The sequence below is a fragment of the Corvus cornix genome, chromosome 2 (genome assembly GCF_000738735.6).
Source record: "Corvus cornix cornix isolate S_Up_H32 chromosome 2, ASM73873v5, whole genome shotgun sequence".
Lineage (NCBI taxonomy): Eukaryota > Metazoa > Chordata > Aves > Passeriformes > Corvidae > Corvus > Corvus cornix.
Window position 1 is genome coordinate 9,797,130 of NC_046333.1, and position 23,842 is coordinate 9,820,971.

The 23,842-nt window shown below is 37.8% G+C and overlaps 1 protein-coding gene across 3 annotated transcripts in view; it reads left to right on the forward strand.

Moving 5' to 3' along the window:
- ZMYND11 (zinc finger MYND-type containing 11) overlaps positions 1-23,842 on the forward strand; it is a 105,569-nt gene that overhangs the window by 35,133 nt on the left and 46,594 nt on the right. For all 3 annotated transcript variants that reach the window (XM_019283165.3, XM_019283166.3, XM_010394868.4), the window contains exon 2: positions 8,953-9,087. In XM_019283165.3, coding sequence (XP_019138710.2) covers positions 8,972-9,087 — 116 coding nt within the window. In that variant the 5' untranslated portion in view covers positions 8,953-8,971. The remainder of the gene's footprint in view (positions 1-8,952; positions 9,088-23,842) is intronic.

The following is a 23,842-nucleotide window of genomic DNA, read 5'->3' on the forward strand; positions in this document are numbered from 1 at the left end:
AACCAAGCTCCTTAGCTTTCAGACCGGAAAGGAAGATGATGATCAAAAGCTTGCTTTCAGAGAAGGAGCTACTCTTCTCATTTATATTTCTTAGCATTTTCCAAGATGTCTTCCACCTATCACTTGTTATTAGAGGGAGTTGCAGAATCAAAGTGGCATCTATTTATCATCCAAACCAAAATTCCAGCCCTCACCAACAGCCTTCTTTGGCCATGATTTTTCCCGTTTTACGACCAAGTGAGCATTGGAGCCTGTCAGGATGCATAGCTGCATTAATCATCTCTGCTTACTATAGCCAAGTGAAAGGACAGGAAGCGTCTATTTACTAAGGGTTTGTCTACATGGGGAAATAGCCCAGACTGCTCATTAGGAGTTAACTCCTTCCATGGATTCTCTATGAACATCTTTCAGTGGTTTAGCTTCAGGCTGCTTTGGAAAATATGGAATTTGGTATTGGGTGTAGTTAAACCACAGAAAGCCTGTGTTAGTGTGCAGTGTGGGTTCAGAACATGATCCTATCTCCACGTGTCACTTAATCTTCTGTAACTGACCCTCTTGATGCTCTTAGTCTGTGGCAAATGGAGGGTAAAACGTGTTAGTTCAAGCCTCTCATATTAAGGCAGGTGTGTGTGACTTGCTTGTGTCCGTACGCCTGTGCATTTGTACAGGTGAGCCCAGGGTGCTGCTGACAGCAGCTAGGGTGCAAGCATTATTTTTGATAACCCCAAATAAACAAATCTGATGAGAACTCATTATTTTTCATGATAGAGGACAAGAAATCTGTAGGATGATCTCTTTACACCTTGTATGAGCCATGTATTATTTAGTGATGTTGAAGTTAGTTGTGTTGGACCATCTTTTGTATAGAGATTTCCTTTGCCCCAAGATGAGTAGCCTTCTGAGGTAAACAGCTTAAAGTCTATTTAATATTAGTCTAGTATGTCATTATCCTGAAAATAAGAGGCTTTGTTACTATGGAAGCTAAAGTTTACCTTCATGAGAAACTTGCATCACTTTTCAGGAACTGTGTTTTTAAAGCAACTTACACTAGTGCAGGCTTCATTGTGGAAACTATTTCGTGTAACTTAATTTCATTAATTAAGCCTTAACCAAACCAAACTAATTTTTTTTTTTAACTGGAATTATGTTCAGGAGTTTGATAAAGGCATTAACAATGTATGCATTTTTAGTGGTCATATAGAATAGGAGTAGAATAGAAAAGAAAAGAATATTTCAGTTATAAGAGTCTTACAGTAACCATTTAGTCCAACTGCATGACCACTTCAGGGCTGACCAAAAGTTAAAGCATGTTATTAAGGGCAAATGCCAAATGCCTCTTAAACAGTTACAGGCTTGGGGCATTTTCACCTCTCTAGGAAGCCTGTTACAGTGTTTGACCACCCTGCAGGTAAAGAAATACCTCCTAATATCCAGTCTAAATCTTCCCAGAACTGCTTTGAAACGTTACTTTCTCAGTAAAACAAAAACTTGTGTGGTTCTTGATCTTCCTATGTAACCATTAATTTTCTTACTAGCTATAAAAACTAGCTCTCTGTGTGTTGGATACTGATTAAAAGTTGAAATATTAAGGAAAATACTGCTTATTATAGAAGATCAATGTAGAACCTTGTCTTAACACAGATTCATAGCAGAAAATAGATTATGTGCTTCAGCTTACCTAGGCACAGTACCGAGAGTCAAACATGATGACCATTACCAAAAAAGTCATTTAAAGAAGCTGGTGTAGCTACATTGCTAGTAACAGATTTGGCTCTTTGCTTTCAGCTCTTTCAACTACATTACTTTCTTTGGCAGTTATGCACTTCTCTTTTCCAAACTTACATTGCTAGATAAAGTTTTAGTCAGTGATTTCTGCCAGACAGGAACAAAGGATAGTTTTCTCCAAATATTAGGATGACATTTTGTATTGTCTGTGAAATTCCATACTGGGATTGGCTGGAGAAGCAGCAGAATGCATTTTAGTCCTGTACATATATTTGTATTTGATAGCAAACAAGAAGACCACTTTGACAAGCCTTTGTTTGGGGTATGTGGCTATTATTCAGTCTTTCTCAGCATCTTGTGTTGATGCTTCGGATCAGATTTTGTTTTACTCTATTTACGCTTACACTTTTAGAAATTCTCTTTTGGGACGGCGCCTCAACATTTGTATCAAGTTCTCTCTAACAGGGTGAGTTAATTAAACAAGAAAGTCTAGGTTTGGCTCCAAAAGAAAAATAAAGAGTTGTACCATTTGTATACTGATGATTCAAAATGTCTGAACTTAACATTCAAGTGCTGTATGCTTTAGCCCCAGCGAAGGACACTTACTTAATCATTATGAATGGAATACAATACAAATGAAATAAATGCAGTATCAGGGATTAAAATAAACCTTGCACATATGTGTAGTAAAAGTATTCTTGGGGCCTTTAATTCTGTAATGTCCTTGGCTCAGATTTATACAGTGGCTCACTGCCATCTTGAAATGGCACAAGGTAAAAGCAAAAGCTTTCATGTATTCTGTGCACAGGAGTTGGGAAAAAATTAAATTTCAGAGAGAATGAAGCAAAACTCTGCAGTTTTGTATTCATGCAGTCCTGTTTTGTGTCTGTACTGCACTTCAGGGGGTTATGCAAAACCTCACTCAGAAAGTTGCATGACATCAAGGTTACAAACCTTGCAGCTGGGAAATGCAAAAGGTGGAGCTGCACAGAACAGCAGGGGTATTGCACTTGCACGTGGGAAATATTTAGGATTATTATGTTAATAAACTTTTCTCTTTTGAATAGATTGTGTAGACCTTAAGCTAACGGTGAATGAAATGAAAAGATTTTCATTAGGAATGACACACATTCAACATCCAAAATTCGGTATTTTAATAACTTCCAAAATGACAGCATTACAGCCTGAACTAATCTCCTAATAAAAAAAAAAAAAAAAAACAAACTGAAGAATTCAGTAACTTTTATTAATTTATAGTCTAATTTTCTGAGTTTAGTCTAATTAACAAAGAAATTTTGCCTATTTCAGCCACAAGCCTTTGTTACATTTTTCAGCTTCACTAACATCACTCAACACATCCCTAAGTTTTTCATTGTGAGGATGTGGCAGTCAGCAGAAAGGCATTTGTTGATTTAGTGGATTGGGATTAAGTCCAGAATAAATATCTAATATACAAAACCACTTGCTTATTCTTCAACATTTGAAAATTACTTTGTATGCAAAATCTTTATTTCTGATAACCTTCACTCTTACAAAAGAGAGTCTCCTTCTACCAGGAGGTTAAATTCTTGGTTATGTCTATAATCTTGCACACTCATGAAGACAAATAAATGGTAAGCAAAATATGGAATTATTTCTCCTACCAAAAGCTGTCCTCACCCTAGCAGCTTCTCCCCACATTTTTGAATCACCAGCTATGGAAGGCAGATATAATATTAAACCTCTTGGTTTTGCCCCATGCATGCCTATGCTGCTTTTCAGTCAAGGCATTTTCACCTGTACCTTTCCTATGTAAAAATAGAATAATTACCACTTTTAATCACAATTGTTGTAGGAGGGGAAGACTAAGAGTTCACACTCCCACGAAACTGGTGATGAAAGATATGTTTTAACAGCAGTTTAAATTGTAAACTAAATTTTAAGCTGCAGAAGTTTACAGTACAATGAAGACCTGTATAAAGTCTAGGGACCCAAACACTGCATCAACTTGCAAATCTGGATTTTAATGGTAGACTCCTATTTAGTACAAGAACAAAGCTAGACATTTGGAACTCTTTGTACTGCTGATATATACAGTTTATGCTTACTGTAAAAAGTTACACTTTAAGAAACACTAGACCTCATATTATAAAGTACATATAAATATGAAACTAGGTCTGTGTTTAAGCTCCCAAACCACCCAAAATCAGCATGAAAGCCACAAAAACTAGGACTGAGTCTAGTTTCTTCCTCCTGTTGAGCCTAAAATCTTTCCCTGTGTATTGTGGAAGAAAAAATAGCAAGTCCCAGGGCTTTGAGGCCAAAAGGCAGCATCCAGTAGCTGAGCAGTGGCAAGGATCAACTCCCTAAACCTTCTTTGCATTGCAATTAAGTGCATGTGGAGTCCCAGCCAAATGGTGGCTGATAGCAGGGATGGAGTTTAACCTGTTTGACCTTGCACTGGAAGGGCTGAGCCCCACAGGTAGCCTCACTTTCAGTGAAGTATGAACACAAGACTTAACAAGCTACTGCCTGTCAGCTCTTAATTAGCAGCTCCCATCAGAGCAGCAGCACCCAACTGCAATGCCGACTGCTTCAGTGCAAAGTCCAATTCATTAGTTAAGTTTTCAGAAGCATCATAATTTGCTTGAACGATGGTATTTAACAGCTAACACGTGGCAAGATTTGACTACCTTGGAGTTGTGTGTAGGGAGAGTTTCTAGCTAAACTTAGTACTTGATAGTATCTGCTAAATTGGATGCAGGCAGCAGGTCAGGAGGTTCCTTGGGCTAAATTCCTTGACATGCTGCAAGGTGATTTTTGTTTATTTTGACTTGCAGTTCAGATTTCCATATCCACCACTGTTGCAGCAGACAGCTGTACAGCATTTGCTTCAGCCAAGTGTGTGCTAATGATTGGTAGCCTTGTTGTTTTGACAGTGTCTGCCTTGCCACCGCTGTGACACTGCTGCCGCGTGGCAGTGAGGCTGCTCTGGGGGCTTGGGGAAGATAAGCTGTGCTCTGTGTGTTATCTTGTATACTCACAAGATAAAGCACAGGTTGTGGAGCCTGCCTGTGAGAAGTGTGGGTAACATTTGGCTCTTGAGGAATACAGTAAAGTAGTATACTTTTCAAAATGTGTTTAGGACATTAAAGAGGGATTCAAAATACAAAGTACAGTAAAACCATACTACTCAGTGTGCATGAGGAAAAGTTAGAAAGTTGAAAATTGAGAAGAGAAATTATTTGCTTTGGGCCCTGTGTGAGTGAGGGTGTGATGGAAGTGTGTGAGCTGGTGCATCAAACACAAAACTTTTTCTGTTAGGAGGATATTTCTTATATTCTGCAGGTCTCATGGATGCCTACAAAACCTAAGACAGATCCTGCTGATATAATTTCCTAGATTTTCAGTCGTCTGGTTTTGTCAATCTTTCTCTCAGAAGCTATGTCCTACCATAAACTTGCTAACAAAACATGACAGAAATGGCATGGAGCAAATAATTTTGTATGGACAGGGGGTGCCATAGCTAAATGAGCATAGTGCCCAGCAAATCATACAAAGGAAATGAATGTTTCCTTCAGCTTTCAATTTTTCTTTCCAGAATTTTTAAATGAATGCTATAACAAAAGAGGACGATGAGTAACACCTTCAAGCATTTGTATGTAAATGTACATTTCAGTATTGTGGTTTTAAAGAGTCTCCAGACTTCAAATTTCTTTAAAACACTGCATGGGTGAATCAGCCTCTTTTGATACTTAACCTCTGAGCCACAGATTTTTACACATACACACACTGCATGTTTATGCTTGTTCTCTCCTCTGTGTGTGTGTGTGTGTGTGTATGAACCCACACATAAGCAAATAATCAGGAGTGATAAATACAGATTTAGGAACCTAACGTGTATCCCGTTAAAATGTAAACTACTATTTGCGTGAATAAGTTGTTCCAGTGGAGACTCTGGGAGGATTTTCTGTTGCTTGGAAGTAGAACTCAAAGGCATTGTATGAACTGTTAGTAGTTGGATACAAGTTCCCTTTAAGATATTGTAATAATATAGAAAAATGCTTATATTTTTGCAGGAGTGCAGGGAGTAGACTGTTGTGGTTAATTTTACCATAGAGGAAGAGTGACTGCAATGAACAGCAAGAAATATGCTACAATCTTTTAATCTTTTTCTGTAATGCAAAAAGACTCTATTTTTTCTACACCGTGCAATTAAAAGATTAAAATAACACTAAAGGAGCCTGGACTTTTAGAAAAAAACCCTTATTTTTGTATTCTTGGCAATATGGTGTGTAAGAACTGCTATTTCAGTAGTAAAGTGTCAACTGTTGAGTTTAACGAAAGTGCCCTTAAATAGTAAACCAAAGTTATGAAAGTGAAATGTATATTCTTTGAAGGCAGAACACCTACTAAAATTATTGTATCTTAAAAAAAAAAAAGGAAACAGAGAACAGGTGTGATTGCTGTATCCCATGTGTGTCCATACTGCTGTTATTTCCAGACAAACAGAGAAGAGCCATGGCCCTGCCTGTGTGTGCAGCAGTGGGAGCAGGGGCCAGCCAGCAAGGAGCCATTTGGGGGCCACCAACATGGGTTGTGTTTTGGGGGGTAACTTCTGGCTCAGTGATGTGACATCCCTGCCGCATTCGGGGCCAGGAGGTGCACGCCTGTCCTGAGGGCTGAGTTAGCCATGGCACAGGGCACAGCCTGGCCGTGCTTCAAGCCAACACAGCACGATAAGGATACGGTAAGGGGGCGGTCGGAGAGTTTGTTCTGAAAGCACATTCCAAAGGAGATGTGATCCTGTAGGGCTTTTGGCACTCTGCAGCCACAGGGCTTCAGGAATTCATGGTTACAGTTCTTCACTCTCCCTCTTCCTGCCTCAAGCATGGGCTTCTTCTCCTACTCTGGGAATTCCTTATCCCCAAAGGCCAGCCTTCCCTCTGGCTGCACGGCGGGGCCATGGGGCCATGCAGAGGTGGCAGGTGGCTTCCCCAGGACCCTGTGCTGTGCCGGGGCCCTCGGGCACAGGTGTTGTGGAGGCGAGAGAAAACCTCGCTGTCCCCTGTGCTGGGTGTGACGCTAGCATGGCAGCCATATGCTGGGCTGCCAGAAATAGCGGCTATTTTTAAAGAGTTGGGATTACTAAATAAACTGAGAACTAGGCTGTTGTTTCACACTGATATCGGGGTCAAGAAGGACGAGTGTTTGCTCCTTGCATGGGGATGTGATGCTGTGCAAGGGACCCCATGTCCGGCTTGCTGGCTGCCATATTGTCTGACAGCTTTTGTAGCAGAGAGTTTGTAGAGAGCTGGAATAAGAAGAATGATCTTTCAGTCATGTCTGTGTTAGGAAAGAAATTTTATGCTAAAATAATAGGTCTGTAAAGACTGGCGCTTTTTGTGTTAAGATCTAACCTTTTTTTGTGCTTTCCTCTATTTCTCTTAAAAATTAAATTCTACAAATGGTTATATGTTACTCTTACAAATTAGCAGGGTTTTTTTTTTTAGTTTGCAATGGCCTCATGTTCTGTGAAATTAATGCAGAGGAGCTCACAGAGATGCAGTGTCTTTTCCCACTGTTCCCAACGGAGACTTTCTTTCTCTGAATCACTGTCAGGCGATGCTATCTACTGCTGTCACTCTTAGCTGTATGTCTGTCACATTCCCCCTTATCCTTCCTTCAAAACTGTGTTCTTGGCCTTTTTATCTGGGAGATCCCTCTAGTTGCCCTTGCTTTAATCCCCAGAGGGAGGAGATTTCTAAAGCTGAAATGTGGGATCGATGTGTGACCACACCACATCTTCTCATGTGCTGCTCTGTTCTGCCCTTCCCTGACATCTACTGTAGCCAGGAATGCCTCATGGACCTGGGCATGTACATACCACTTCACATCATCTTTTTTCTTCTCCCAATTTTTTTCTTTAAATGGGCTACATAACATAAAGTATAATGCAGTTAAATAATTTCTTATCCTTAATAATGGAATGTTGCTATTCATTTCATTGCACCTGTAAAGTTAGTGAGCTTTGCTGAGCTTATATCAGATCTAAAACTTGAGAGCCCTCTTTGATAAGTACCTGTAGGTCCCATAGACTTGAAAATGACATTGCTGCAACTGATGGAATACTCAAATCTGTTTCATTTTTCTGGATTTGAGAGCAGGGACACTTTTAGTACTTAAATTCCCATCTTTAACTTTGCACAGATGGTGAAATGTTTTTGCATTTTTTATATTATTTTGGGTTACTGAAGTTAATATTCTGCTAGCTACAAATATCCGTGTGCATACCACAGAGTTCATTCTGAGGACAGAGCTCTAAAATAAATTATAGACCTTGGTAGCACCCATAAATCAGTCATTTTTTCATTGAGAAAGTGGTGGCAGTGGAAGAAAGTTATTTAATGATCAAAATGCATCGTTAAGCTTTTAAAAAGGGATTCGGTGCCTGTAGTGGAGCTGTAGGCGATTTATGGCTTATCTGTACTCATTGCCTCCAGCTTTTGGAAAATTTGTAAACAAAGCCAGATGCTCATTATGTTCCTGTTCAGGGTTGGTTAGATGGGTAAATGCCATCAGAAGCACTTTGGTCCTGTTGGGTTTTAGCATGTTACAGAAAATGGAACTGCTCCAAAATACTTTTTTAAATACTTATCATTCATGAAAATATACTTCTAGTTTCTCCTCTTAGAATGGACTTTTTAAAAATAGCTGTTAACGATAAGAACATGAAGGTAATACTCCAAGAACTGTGTGGTATGTTAAACTGTGGGTCCAGCTTTTTCTCTGTGTTAGAATTTGTGCTTATGCCATATGATGTAGTCAAGTACCACTCTCACCCTTTTTAAGGGCTTCAGGCAATGCAGGAGGCTGTGGCAGCTTCAGGCTGGGGTAGTTTTGCATTTTTACCAAATACAGGGAACTGAGATATGAACTAAGTGACTTTTTATAACCAGTTTCATAAGTTGAGTAATTTGCTATTGATTTCATATATTTTACTGCTTTCCTTTTGTCTTCTGTATAGATTACGTGATGTGAAAGGGGTTCTTGTAAACTGCGTTTTTTTCACTTTTTACTGCTCTTCAAGCACTTGAAAACGTCGTTGGGTACAAATTGAATGGCTACGCGACAGTACAGTTTTCCTTGTAATCATGTTTGTTGCAATATAATCTTCACGTAATTTATTCCATAATTCTTGGTTAACCTTTTGGTGTATTTTTTTGTTTTTTTGTTTATTGGCTGCAGCTGACCAGGTAAACAGGTCATGGCACGCCTAACGAAGAGACGACAGGCAGATACAAAGGCTATCCAGCATCTTTGGGCAGCTATAGAGATAATCCGGAACCAGAAGCAAATTGCAAACATTGACCGTATTACAAAGTAAGTGACCTGCTCCAAATACAGTCTTGGTGAGGGGGAAGGTTGATGCTAATAAAAGCCCTTGGAGACAGAGATAGTAAACATTGTTAGAGCCTGTGAAACAGTTACATGCACTTCTATGTTACTAATTAATTAATTATATATAAAAAACCAAATTTACCAAACTGGGCACCTGAAGGGCCTAAAATGAGGTTAATTCACAGAATTGAAATATTACCCTGTATTTGTTTTGTATAAGCATCTTTAGGAAATATGTAACATTTCTAGTGCTATAACTGAATTTAGCATTTTGGAGTTGATAGCTTGATCAAAATACAAGAAGTAGATATAACAGTTGAGGACAAAAGGGCAATAAAATCTGTAAATAATCTATTTCTTTAGGAAAATGTGAGAGACTAGTAGGACTTTTCCAGAAGGCAAAGAGAAATCTGAAGTGTTAGGTTGCTCAAATAAATAAGAAGCCATATTTGCTGAGAAGTGCATAAGATGCTATTAAAGAAGACATGAGATGATTACCACCTGTGATTAATACTGTTAAAATATTCTTCAAGGTGTATTAGGTGCTGGATACACAAAGAAATATATATTCTTTGTTCTGTGGAGCTTGCAATGTGCAGAAAAGTCTGCAATATAACTTGTAGCAGCCACTGTATTAAAAACAGAGGGCTTTGTGCCTCTTTCTGCTTTGTCTGCATTTTCAGGCCGGCCTGTACGTCACATTTGTCAAAGTAATCAATATGAATAATTTAAAAGAACTAAAGTAACCAGTTGGCAACTCTTCAGTTGCCAGAACCAATGTGAACTGATAATGAGGCCAGAGACCACTAACAGGGAGAGTTATAAACAGTGCAGGTGACTAACAAAGTGAAAATCATTATATCATGGTCCATGACACGGTCCACTGACAGAGTTTGGAAATTTTAGGGTGGAAGTGACAGGCAAAACTGGCTTCGTAAGTGGAAGAAGTATAACAGTTCAGGTTCTCCAAACATAATGAACAGTGAAGTGCAGAAAGAAAGATGATGTCCCAAATGAATTAGTGGGTACCCTGCTTCTGCAAGAAGAAAAATGGACCATCAAACCAAAATGCACCTTTCCAGAGATAGGGAATTCCATGAGGGCTTGAGAAGGAGTCTGTATTTTAGGGAATTTCACTTTTGAGGTTGCAGTGGAGTTTTAGAATGCATTAAAGCATATATATTATCATCATGTCTCCAAGGAGACAAGTGGGTAAACTAATGCTGTACACTTTCCATTTTAACATTTCAAATTACTTGCTTTAGGCTACATATTAGCTGAGTTTGTTAGCTGTTTGTGCTCCTTTTAGATGTAATAAAGGGAGACAGGCATGTCTAGCTGGGAATTCATCCCACTCTTATGAGAGATGCCTAGTTTAAGTTAGTGGGAATAACATTTAGCTGAGTAAAGTTAGGTCAGACAAATCATTACAAACAAGGTTGAGAAAACAAGCAATTAGATACTAGAAAAAGAAGTACTGCTCTTGGTAACTTGATGGGTAGTTTGATTTTTTAAAAAAGTCTAGATCCAGATTGTATGACTCATTTGTAATCAGAAGAAAAGTAAGTGACTAAACAGAAATGCAAGAAGCCTTAGTACTTTGAGAAAGACGTGCAAGGTGTTAGCAGTGAAGAGTAATCTAAAAAGTGCTTGGGCATTTTAAATTCTCCCCATGCACATCAGTGAGATAAGAGTGATGAACACTGATCTAGTTTCTATTATGTGACATTCCTAAGGAGATAACTTTTGACAAGGAAATGATAAAGACCTTTGAATTGCTGTATGGTACTAGTGGTTGATGAAGAAACACATATGACATAGTAAATGAGTATGCATAATACATAATATTCAAAATAAAGTTCCAAAATTAGCATGGCATCAGAATATCTCTTCTGATGAAAACGGAGCAGCTGATACATTCTTTCAGGCTCAATAATCATTTGGTCAGGTCAACTGCAATTCCTTAAAAGATCCATCAGTGTCTGGGCATACAGGCAAACATATGAATACTAACGATTTTCAAAACCAATGGTCAAAAGTGAAAATTATGAGCATGTGTACACAGTTGGAGCTAAAATGAAGATTTTAATATTTGGATTAGTAACATTTTCTAGAAGTGTTAAAACATCTTGGGATTGACAGAAAGAGTGGCTTTGCGTATTACAAGTATTTGAAAGTAATAATGACAGTGACATTATGGAAGTGTGTCATATTCCTAAGTGAGGATACAGAAAAACAGCAAGAGAATATTTTTTTTTATAAATCCATGTTTAAGGTAAGTAACAGTCTTCCTATGTGTCATATAGTGGATGACAAATGGGTACTTTCAGAGAAATTCACATGTTGAAAAGATGATTCATGATTTGGTTTTTGAATGGATTTTCTTTTCTCCTGGTTTGAGCATTCATTTGCTGCTAGAGAAAAGTCATCCTGTGTCTTTTGTGACCTGTTCGTCCAACTATCTTTACAGCAATTGCTATGAAGAACTGTTGCTTTCTTCATTAGATGGTTTGTTAAGCAAATCTATTTGTTGGCTTTTCTCTTAATGTGCAATTCAGCATGGTTGTCTCCCTCTCCTTTATATATTCTTGTTAATTTAATTTAATTTAATATAATTTAATTCTTACTTTTCTTAGTCTTCTGGTGCTGAGTAGAAGACACTGTTCATCTCAAGGAACACTTACTTTTGATGACCAGGGAGGAAATGTTGGTGATACAAAAAGAGGGTTCATTGTTCGTAGATTATGAACTGTTTCAACTCAGTATGTAAAACAGACAAATTTATATTACACGTGCAAGTATGCAAATTGTTATCTATGCACTTTAAGTATAATTGTTAGAAGATTATTTGGGTAAAGGAAGACTTCCAGGAGGTACTGTCAATGGTGAGTATGCAAGGAAAATCTAAAGAACTAGGCACGCATTTTCTGTAGAGTGCATAAGAGTAGGAGGATAGTGTAGGAGGAGCCAAGAGCACTAGAAGGTACTTCTGTTATTATCAGGAAAAACCTATAAGGAAAGAGGTCCTTTAATTAAAAGCAGACTAGATCAAGTATACTTTGCTTTTTAAATTGATGAGGGGGAAAGGCAAGAACAGAAAAATGTGTGATTAGAAGTGATTGAAAACTGTCTTACATCAAGGGAAGAGTCACTTGGAAAGTTTGAATATGCAAGTTAGAGCCTTTAAGAAATTAATTAGTAAGCTTTTTGAACTTTTGACAATTTTTTTAGAAAAGTCATTGCATGCAGAGAAGCAGTAAGAAACACAAGAAAGGTGTCTGTTTTGTAAAGAATTAAAAACGTGGTTGTAAAAATGGCAAGAATATGACAGAGTTAATTGGAGTATTATATAAATACTTAAGGCATTGGTAAGGAAGAGACCACACTGCGCAGACTCAATGTCTCAGAAAAAAACACTCAACAAATCATCATATGAAAGGGATTCTGCAGTTTTATTGACTACCTGTGAGGGTACCTTATATTTGGAAATGCACTTTCCATGGGTTGGAGAGAATTCTTCAGTAACTTGAAAACTGAATGAAGGACTGAAAACCAAAACTAACGAGAAGCAAGAGTGACGTGAATTTAAAGGAATTAGTACTTTGAATGCAAACTACCTTTGGAAGAGAATTTTAAAATATATGTTTAAGTTCCTATCTTTGTACATAAGCTCCAGTATATTCAATGCATTTTTATTTAATGATAGAGCTCACTTGAAGGCAGTAGTAGCATTTCTGTTAAGGTATGGAAAATAAATATTCTCACCTGGCTTATATTGTCACAGTGTATCTCAAGTCAATGAATTGCAATAGTTTAAAGTTTGACTACAAGAAATAGCTAGTATTTCTAAACCCACCACATTTCTTAATAACAAAATTACATTTCTAAGAGGTATTCCTCAAGAAATATGACTTCTTTTTCTGAATAGACTTGATATTGGGATAATTTGACCCTAGTGTATCAATTATTTAGATGAGCATTATTGGTATTAGTTGTGCTGTAGGCACTAGTGAAGAAATAGCTTCCCATATCCTATGAATTCTCTGTCAAGAGTGCAGCCTGAAAAATAGTTCATCCCTAAAAGTGTGTTAAAAATTGTAACTATGCTTTGACTTCCTGTTTTTTCCTCATTATCTTCCATCTGTTCTGGTTTTGGGGTAACCTCAAGAATTGATTCTATGGAATAAAACGCCTTAAAATACACTGGCAAAAAGGCATGCATATTTAGCTGAGTAGGATAAATTACTGACATTCAGTTGTATAGCAGATTGGTAAGTATTTCTGTACGGACATGTTTTTAAAGTTCCCTTTTTTTGGCCATTCCAATCTCCCAGTTCATTTTACAGTGTTTTCTTCATAATTCCCTTACAGGTAATTGGACTCATAAGATTTAATTAACTATTAATTAAATATATACCCCTTTTCTCACAAAGTATTTGGTTTTCTCAGTAGCAATATATGAACATTTCATAATCTTTATGATTAGTTCATAGTTCATTAGCTATTGAGTTAATGTTATTAACATACCCAGTTGGCAAATCTGGTCTTCTAAAACGATTATTGGCAGCTTTCAAGATTTTTTCATTGTTAAATGATAATTTTTCTGGTTTCTAAACTACTCCATGAAGACTAATGTAAAGAACCAAAACATAATTCTTCTGCACATTCTTCCTCGTGATTTTTTCTCTTTCCCTTTGTTGCATTTCATGATTGATTAAGTTGATTAGTGTTTCTCTGTCTCTTGTATAGGCTGTGTCTGTACCATCTTGTGTACCATGACAGGGAATGCCCTGGCACTCTCTGGAGCAGTTATGCTGGGTCTACACCTCATTGCCTTTAGCTCATAGAGTGTTTCTTTGGCCCTGACATATTCTTTTGTTTGTTTTGTATGTGTGTGTGGTTCTTCAGTTCTAAGTGCCAAAAATAACACAGCCCACAGCAATGCTATTCTCGAAACCTGAAGATAGAGCCATGATAGTTCGCCGTTGGGCACGATGTGGAGGCGTCTGAGGACACACAGCGTGCTGCAACAGGGTTGGGTGCCCTTGGCAGAGGGAGCCAGTGTTGGCATGGTTTACACTGGTGTTCTCTGTCATGCCATGCTTTGCTTTTTCCCTGGAGGAAGAACTTGTCTTTCTCCAGAATGGAGCCTGTGAATAAGTTAGTGTGGAAATGAAACCAAGAGTGGCCATAGACACAGGGTAGAGGTATCACAACTTTGGGGGGGATGAAGCTGATGGATAGACCACTAGCTGGGATAAAACTGATAATGCTGAAATTGGGCACTTTATATTATTTTCAAGTAAAGTGATACTGAAACCATCTGTTTCATCAATCAGAAAGCTGTTTTACCCCATTGGTGTTACAAAAAAATATTTTTTTCTCATTAATAGATACTTTAATATTTTTAATTGGTTTTCAATTAGGATGGTCCAGTAGTAGGTGCCTAAACGGTCATAGCTGTTTTTCCCATATTTGTTCTGTGGGCTCATTCTTGCTATATTGTAATTTAATGTAGGTGCAGCCAAGTCAGAACATCAAACAGAAATGAGCAGATCCCAAGCCAGTGTAGAGTAGACTCTCTTAGCTCTGTGCAGACTGACATTAATCAGCACTGATGGGATATCATGTCAGAAAAGAATTACTCAGTATGAAAGATTACTGTAAAATAATGAGATTTTCTGGTTCCACCGTTGAGATGGAGTTGCTAACAGTTGTAGATTGAGTATGTGACCCTCTCAGTTTGACATTTGGACCTAGGAAGGGGATTTCTTCTCCAAGTATCAGTCTTTGGAATTTCTCTAGTCAATGTCTGAGAAAGAGTTGAAGTTCATATATATGGTTTTGTTGCCTTACTTCTTTTGCTGTTCTCTTTCTAGGCTGTCTACTTTAACAGAAAACAATTTATAGAAGTAGTGATTAAAGTAAAGTTGAGAATGAGCAATTTATTCTCAGGTACAGAATAAACACAACAGGGTATAAATAAGAAAATGAGCAATTTGAATGGATAGGGAATAATCACACAAGTATATAAATAAGAATATGTGGTGAAGTGGCAAGAAAGAAAAATCAGAAGAACAAGATTCTTACAAAATTGCTTATTTGAAGCTTAGAAACTTACCAGAAAAAAATCTGTTACTATTTATAGTACTCCTGATGAAAATTTAAATCCTCCTAGTATTCTGCATGTTGCAACTAAATAGTCATGCATAAATGAAAATAGTAAGCCATAGGAAAGATTAGAAGAGCAGATGACTCTGGATTTATAACTAGATAATCCTGTTGTTAAACTTTGCATGAACAGAAGAAGTATTGTAGCCCCTGATATTTCTTTGATTGAAATAAAGGCTTAGAAATGTTTTTTTTCGCTTTGTTGGTTTCTTATCCTTTGTCAAGCTATTCCCCTAAAATATCTGTCTTTTTGTTGCTGGAGAGCAGGCTTATCTGAAAGCAACTGTTTGAAGTAGAGCATCCTCCTGTTATGCAGGAGAATGCAGTGATCACTTGAGTTCACTTTTTACCAGAGTTACTGGCTCCTTTTCTATATCTGTACATCGTTTTCATGTATGCTTTAAATGTGACTATTTGAAGCAAACAGTGTTATTGAAACCCTGGCCAGTACACTGAATTTGTTTTCTGTGCATGCAGTGTAGTAGCAATTCCTGATTATGCAAGGGTAAGCAAAAGTTTGGAGTACAAGGTCCAACAATAAAAAGCATAATACTTCCTTAACAGTCCACATAGCTGCTTCCAGAGGCAGCCTGTCTAGTGAGAAAACTGACTTCAGTTTCTATAGGACTGGCAGAATTATAGATAATATGCATTACAGAATACATCACTGGGTGGTGACAGGGTAGAAAACTCTTAATTTTCAATGCCTCCTCATGTGTTTTCTGTTACAGGTAAAGACAAGGTGCTTTTTTTCTGTTTGGCTCCTCTGTGTCAATCTCCTTTGTAATTTTGTTTATTTTCCTTCTCTGTTTGTCATTATGAACTCCAGCTACTTCTTTAAGCTCCAAACCAGTGTGGGATTTTTCTGTTCTCAGAACACTTTTTTTGTGTTAAAGTGAGACAATGACCTGAGTTTAGAGTTTTAAGGCTTCTAAATCCTTAGTCAGAGATCAAACTGCAGAAAACAAAGGTCTTCTCTGCTTTTTCAGCAATTTGTGACCAATTTAGTTAAAAATCATTATATTAATAAAACAAAAACCAGTCTAAAAATCATTTGATCATTTGATTCCCTAATAACAAAATTTTTAGTACAAGTACTACTTTGGTCATATATAAAAATCGTATTATGGGTGCATAACTAGCAGTTACAAGCATAGCAATACATTGCAGAGAAATGTGCTGGACACCAAAATGCTTGGCTTGTTTGACACATTAATTTTTTATACTGATGGCGTCGCAGTGAGTTTAAATGATGGATTCAGGTTAAATTTGTTTTATATTTTCAAAAGCTCATTTATATTCTATAAAGTAACAAAAAGAACACTGAGAACTGCATATATGCAGGAAAGTACAGGGGTTCTTACCTGCTCCTGCATCATAACTGATACACAGTTTTGCTTGTAAATTTGTACTGAGACTGACCAATGAGGTAATACTCATCAAGCTAATAACAATTTTTAATACCCAGATTCAAAAAAAAAGTTGAAAGAAAAGTGAGAAACCAAGCTAAACATGCATATTTTATAAAACTCTTAAGAAGGAATGACAGATTGTGATTTAATTGCACAAGGGGTGTTTACAATGGCATATGTTCATTAAATTTCACCTGTGTTCCCTGTAGATAGATACATTCATCATACAGCTTTTACCTATCTGTTTACAGGGTGTTTTATCTTAATTTTGTTTACGATTTTGGAATGATTTTTTGGTTGGGATATTATTTAATTTTAATATTGCTCATATTAATGGTCCATTTTAAGGGCTGCCTTTAGATTATTTGACTAAGGAGAGTGAAAACAGGGATTGCAGGAAAAAATGTAAACTTTTCTTGAAAAAAGTCTATAAAGAACCTATCTGCATTTGCTCTGAGTAGTCATGGAATTAAAAGTGCTAAATTAGTAGATTTGCTTGAAGTATTATCTTGAGTTTATAATGCATATTAATAATTACTCTTTTTCCCATCAAGCTCTTTTATTGATACAGCTTATTTCTTCAATTTGTGTAACAATTCTATTTAATCACATTAATTAAACTGGTTTAAGGAATACAGAAAGAGAAGTCCACAAGTATTCAACAGTGTTATTTGTAATTTCTTAGGGATGATTTTTCCTTCAACTTGGTACTGAGACATTGTCCCCTGTTGCTTCCTGAATTGCTGGGTCTGCTTTCCAGTGCTGGCTGTCAAAGACTAGTTCAGTGCCTGGTGTGGAAAACTCTTCACCAGGGGACTGACGGATTGCTCCAGCCTTGCTGCCTTTTTTCCTGCTTTATGCAGAATACAGGGAATGGATAGGATGTTGTAGCTGGCTGTGCAATCATTACACCTGTAAGGGTCTAGCATAAATGGCTATTTTGTTAAGGACTGGAGCTTAAGGTGAAGTGGAGCTTTTTGTGCATTTGCTTTGATCAGAAATATTACTGCATGCACGTCTTGTTCCTACAGTTCATTCTGCAAAAAATAAATAGGTGCTCACATGTTCTGATGAATTTTGCTTGATTTAATGTTCCTTATTTAATAATTCTTCTCTTAGGAATGGTCTTACATGGTATTGCTAGCGTGGCATTTTTCTTTTTCTGTCTCAGAAGTCAATGTTCTTCATTGATTCAGTAGGTGAAGTCATCTCTGGGCTGAGCATGACTATGGTAAATAAAATGATTCACAGAAACAGCACAAACACATTGTTATTAACAGCAGCCATACTCCTTGTTTGATGTTTGTTAGTAAGTGGATACTCATTTAAAGTCTCCTTATTGAGTATTACTATAAAAGCTGTAATATCCAATGTTTAATACAATACATACAAACTATGAGCTCCAGTAGGAATATTGAGAAGGAAAGGGATGGAACTGATTTGAAAATCGCTGTCCCCATTTTCATGTACTCCATATTTCTATTAATATTTGTATTGAAATTGTGTAAGTTTACACTGAAAAATACATAAAAGGCTAATTTTATTCCTAATTATTAAAAGCAAACCAGTTTTTATGTCATGACCATAATGGTTTTTGTTCAAATCATAACATCTTTGTAATATTTGAAAGTGAAACTTCTAGCTTATGTTTGGTTTCTTTGCTGTAAATAAATGTGACTTTCTATTAGAAGTAAGAGATAAAAATGAGTGGGACATGGCCATTTAACAGCTTGTATCTGACCTGAAGTGCTCATCAAGGCTTTCTCTGTAATCAGTGGAGAGAGAATGATCTCCAAAGCACTACTCATACCATCTATTTTAGGCTGTGGTTTCATATTCCCATTCATATAAACAATATCATCACCAAGAGCAGCAGCCCTGCCCTGATGGCTTTTCCAGCCATTGTGTTGTTCCCTAGATGGTAATAAGGTGAACATTTGTGTGACAGAGTGATGATTCTGAAACTCAGCTAGACTAAAAGTAACCTAACAAAAAAACCACACACACAAAACCACCCCCAAAAACAGAAAGAAAAAGGTTTTTGACCCATATAAGAATGGAAATTAGATAGAAAGCTCTAAAAAACTGAATCATGAAAGCATTCAAATCTTTATTTTTTTAACATGTTTTGAATTGAGATGCTCAGTATGAACTGACTAAATATTTCATTTCCAAGGTATTAGCTAGGATGTTACATTCTGAGTCATGTAATACTTGTTTGTCTCTTCAGTACATCCAAAGAAAAGAGCAGGATGGAACAGTGGCCCTGCAGATACCTGAACAATTGTACCTGTGCATGCAGCACCTGTGCATGATTAGTGCTTGTTTCCCAGTGCACACACATGTGCATTACCAGCAGTGTCACATACAGGTTTTTAGGTTGGGAAAATAGGAGTAGAGCCATTTATTAGGTAAGTTCCTCCGTAAGAAGGTGGTGGGGAAATTTTTCTGGGTAAGGGTTGAATAGCTTGGTGCTTAAATTACTTGCTTTTCATGGCCATACTGGTGGATTACACAATCTAAAGTGTATAGTGAAGTTGTAAGAGTGGGAGTTTAAATTACTGAATCAGGGAATTACCTGGGTTAACATTACTGTGCTTTTTACAGAAATGACCCAGGTGATTACCATTATTGGTGCATGCATGGTGCCTGTGGTATCTAAAGCACTCACAAACGAGATCACTCCTCAGCTTCCTTTTAGCAGCAGCAGCACAAACATCAGGCAGATCTGAATTTAGCTGAACTGCTAGATTTCACTGTTTCACTATCAAGTTTATGTGTTCTTTTTGTTTTATAAAAACACTGCACAAAATTAGATTCCATATTCATGCAAATTCTGAATTTCTTGACTACAAAGGAAAGATGAAACAAACTTTAAAAACACTTACTGCTTGGATAGTGTATGTGTCTTCAAAATGAATGTTGCAGATACTGATGTCAGAGGGAGAAGTAAATGCATGGTTTCTCTGTAATTCCTGGAATTTTGGACGGCATAAAATGTGGATCACGTAAGAAGTATTTTACTGCAGAGGCAGCAGCCCTGTCAGTGGCTGCCTGGTCTGTGCATGTGCTGTTGGTATGTGGAGTGCGCCTGTTCATATACCTGCATCTCATTGTGGAATATAAATACAGAGGAAGAAAATTGTGCCATGATTGTGTTTATCTTAGTGAATATAATCCATAATTGAAACTTCAGAAAGTGGAAACACATCAAAAAGTATCCTAGAAAACAAAAGTGAGCTGCTACATCCCCTCTGTAGCCAGCTCTACCTCCTGGGTGTGTCTGTGTTGTCTCAGCTCTCAGACCAGCTCTCAGTTTCTGGCAAGCGGGGAATATATGTGTCAAATACCCATAATGTTTAGGCTGTGTTTTATGGGAGTTGATTGGTCCCATAGTGCTACATGGTGGGAGCAGGCAACCTGAGCTTCAGAGCTGAGACCTGGAGATACAACTGTGAGCACAGATCTTCACCTGGCTTTCCACAAGGAGAGCTGATGGATTCCCAAGATCTGGGCCTGTGTATTTGAAGTTCTTATGCCATGTAGCTGCATTTGTTAAAAAAGAATAAATCAATCACAGCCATCTCTTCTACTTTTATTTTCAGTATGACCAAGTGGCCTGTTCTTTGCAAATTATATTTTAAAAAGGTCTTAAAAGAAATGTGTGGGCCTTCTATAAAATAGCTGTCATGCCCTGGAACTGAGGCAAAAGGCATCACTTTTCACTAGAGGTAGGGAGACAATATAAAACTCAGAACAGATTTTTGGCTGCTTTCCTTCTATTTTATGTATTATTCCTTAAGGTCTGTCCCTGAATCTAGGACGTTTTTATGTACCTGTAGGTAACATTTAAAATTAATGGCAGACTTTCAGTTGAGTTTAATGGTATCTGCTGTATTTTCTCAGATCTCAATTTTATCAGATCTCATTTTATCAGACCTCAAATTTATCAGTTTTCAACTCATCCCTGGATGAGTTGCTCAGTGGATAGTCTGCTGGCAGCAGCAGGCTGCTACTTCCCTTTTCATTGGGGAGGGTGGAGGCATCCAGCATTGAGAGAGATCAGACCAAGATCACAGTGCTTGCCATGAAAGTTAACATCTACCTACGCTTGCCACACTGTTGTATTTTTGCAGCTATTTGTGATATGTGTTTTATTTCAGTCTTTACGTACAGATACCCTTGCTGTAACATTTTTCGGTTATTTTCTTTTGGTTGAGTTCAAGTGGCCGAAAATGCAATTCCTTATGAGTTCAGAAAAACTGGTTGGTTTTTTTTTTAAATACCCATGTCAGCTTCCTACCTTAAATAACCTTCCTTCCTCCTCTGCCCAGCTTTCTTCTTTGGGCTGCAGTACAGCAGTGCCCATGTAGACCATTTGCTGCCTCTCAGTCGACCACAGATGCCTTCAAGAGGACTCTTTAGGAGCAGAGTTAGCTATTTTACCTGCTCTATTTTGTAGCTATCTAGACTAAACTCTTTGGGACGGGGTTTAGCTTCATGCTGTGTCTTGCAGAGCACCAGGCAGGAGTTGTGAGCTGTGTGACAGCTGTAGGTGAAAAGTTCACCATCTGATCCCCTGCAAGTGCTGGCCACTTCTGTGTCTGTTTTGCTCCCATGGTGATCACAGCTTTAGAGTCTGCTTCCTACACACCCCTAAGATCAAACCAAGCTTCTTTCTTTAGTTTTAAGGTGTGTTATGAAGCACATATATTAGATGTAGGTTTTTAATAGAAACACTTCATGGAAACTGGCAATTTGAGAAAAGTATTTTGAAGTTTTAGGAGTGAATTGGTGATACGCTGACAGACTTTTGTGCTTCTGTAATGTCCTATATATTTGGCAGGCAGGTGGTTTAGAGGTGGATCAGGTACTCCTGTAGTCCAGTTTGTTTAGCAAAGGGAGGTGGCAAGATCCAGTTGTCAATTGGTAGTGCCATGAGTTACCGGAGATTTTGTTGCTGTGAAGGAGGGAGAGTCTGGAAATGCCCGTACCAGGTTTTGCTGCATCTCTTTCCTCTCCAGTGTTCAGCATGGCTCAGATGGGGTGTACAGCAGGTGCCTGTGTGGCCCCTCTGAGAAGTGCTGGAGGCCCCTCCTTCCACATGTGCTGGTCCCTTGGGCTGTCCCTGTGGTGTCTGAGAGGTGGTCAAGATTTTAGGATGGGTAACAGTAATAACATAATAATATAAACAGAAGAATATGACCATATTTTATTGTCACTTACACCTGACTAATGTTCATCTGCAGTCCCAAAGAGATTTGAAATTGTTGTTTCATATTTCTCTGATTGGTACTTTGTGTATTAAATACAGATGAGCATCACATACATATACAATCTATGAATCTATTAGTGATTATACTCTGTAAGTCTCCTCTAAAGGTTTTCTTTTATCATCAGACAGATGCACACATATATTAGGTGTGTGCACATGTGCATCTACCTGATTCTGTTGGTAGTATCGTTTCTGAAGGTCACCACATTTAAATATACATTTGATGGTATGGCAATGAGGTTTGTTTAAGGGTGCTAATGAACAAACTACGTGCTAAAGATCCTTAGCCTTTCCCTTCCAAGTGGTGTTGCAATAATTGAAAACATGCATTACTAGGCCCTTAAAAGTTGGTTCCAAAAACTGTAATTTTGCTAGATTTGCTAGATTCTTCTATGCTAATGTCAAGGAGGTTTGCACTGCCAGTTTATAAATTGAGAAAATACTGACCTATAAACACTCTAATTTTCAGCGGCAGTTCAGTTGCTTCTGTATTCTGCAGACAGGCAGCCTCATTTGGTGAGATTTTGAATTTAACATGCAGATTATCAGGCCTAACCTCCACTTTTCATCAGACAGACCCTCATTTTATATAGTACGGATTAGCAGAGTTTTGAAATGGTTTCTTCAGCCCCCTATCTGATTAGGGCTGGTTTACTGATTTAGAGGATTTTACTTTGTCTCTGTGCCTTATTCTCACTCATATGAGTGTATTTGCTTTACTGCTTGTGGCTGGGTTGTATTACACTCCAAAATCTGTTGATATGGAGGGCTGGGCAAGAGCATAACAAACCAGTGTTCCTTCAACTCCCTGTCTCCAAGGTAAGGCTAATCAAGTTTTGTTGAAAACAGCAATTGGGGATTGCTTTATCTCCTGTACTTGTTTTTTAACTTGCTGGTGCCAGATGCTTCAGTGCATGCAGTGCCAGGAAGGGACGTGCACTCCCTGGATTAGTGGTGTCACTTCCGCACAAAGGCATTTCAATATTGTTTTTCCCTGATCCAGTAATGAGGCTGACATAGTAGTTGGGACTCCAGACATCATGCTTTCTGTCTCTGAGCTGGATATTAACTTATTCTGTGTTTTCAGCATTTTTCACGTTGTGAGAGTTTTTTTCACATTTCATTATTAAAGAACTTTAACGATCTTTTCTGATTTGAGTCCTGTGCCTTAGTCACTTCTTTTATTACCTGCTGTCCTTCTGGCTGAAAAGAAACAAGATAAGTTTTCATCCAAACCTTACAGTGTTGTTTTTTAGTCTTTGTGAATATCTAGCCATGTACACTTCACAAGTTTTAATGAAGTAAAAATTTGGGGGAGGGTGCACTTTTCTAACAGCAGTTCTACTCTTTGAAGTAAAACCATTCTCTCTACACATGCGTGCTTTCCTATGAAAGGTGATAACATTTTATTTTAAAAATAGAAAGCATAGCCCTTGTGGCTCTCCAGTGGCACAGTCTGAACATTGACTAAAGTATTCTTCAAAAAGCCACTGGGGATTTATTACTCCTGATTTACAGCTGGAGAAAATGGGGAGGCAGTTTAGTAGGTAGCAATACTTTCACTCTGGTTGAGAACACAGATTGGATTTGAGAAATGGGTGATTCTGAGCCTTGTGCTCCTTTTCACTAGGGCACAACCTGCCACAGTGGAAATAGGCAGATTAAACCTCTTAGATGATTACAGTTGGTTTAATGCTTTTTGGTTGGTATTATGTATCTGTTCTGTTCAGAGATATCAGTGAGAAATCACGAAACCTGTAGCTTACATTTAGAAATTTGGTTGGACTGAGTTTCTGCAACTAGAGATGATGCAGTGCAAAATACATCCTTCAGTAGGATACCCTGAGGGTTATGGCACTGGGTTAATACTTGATTTCTG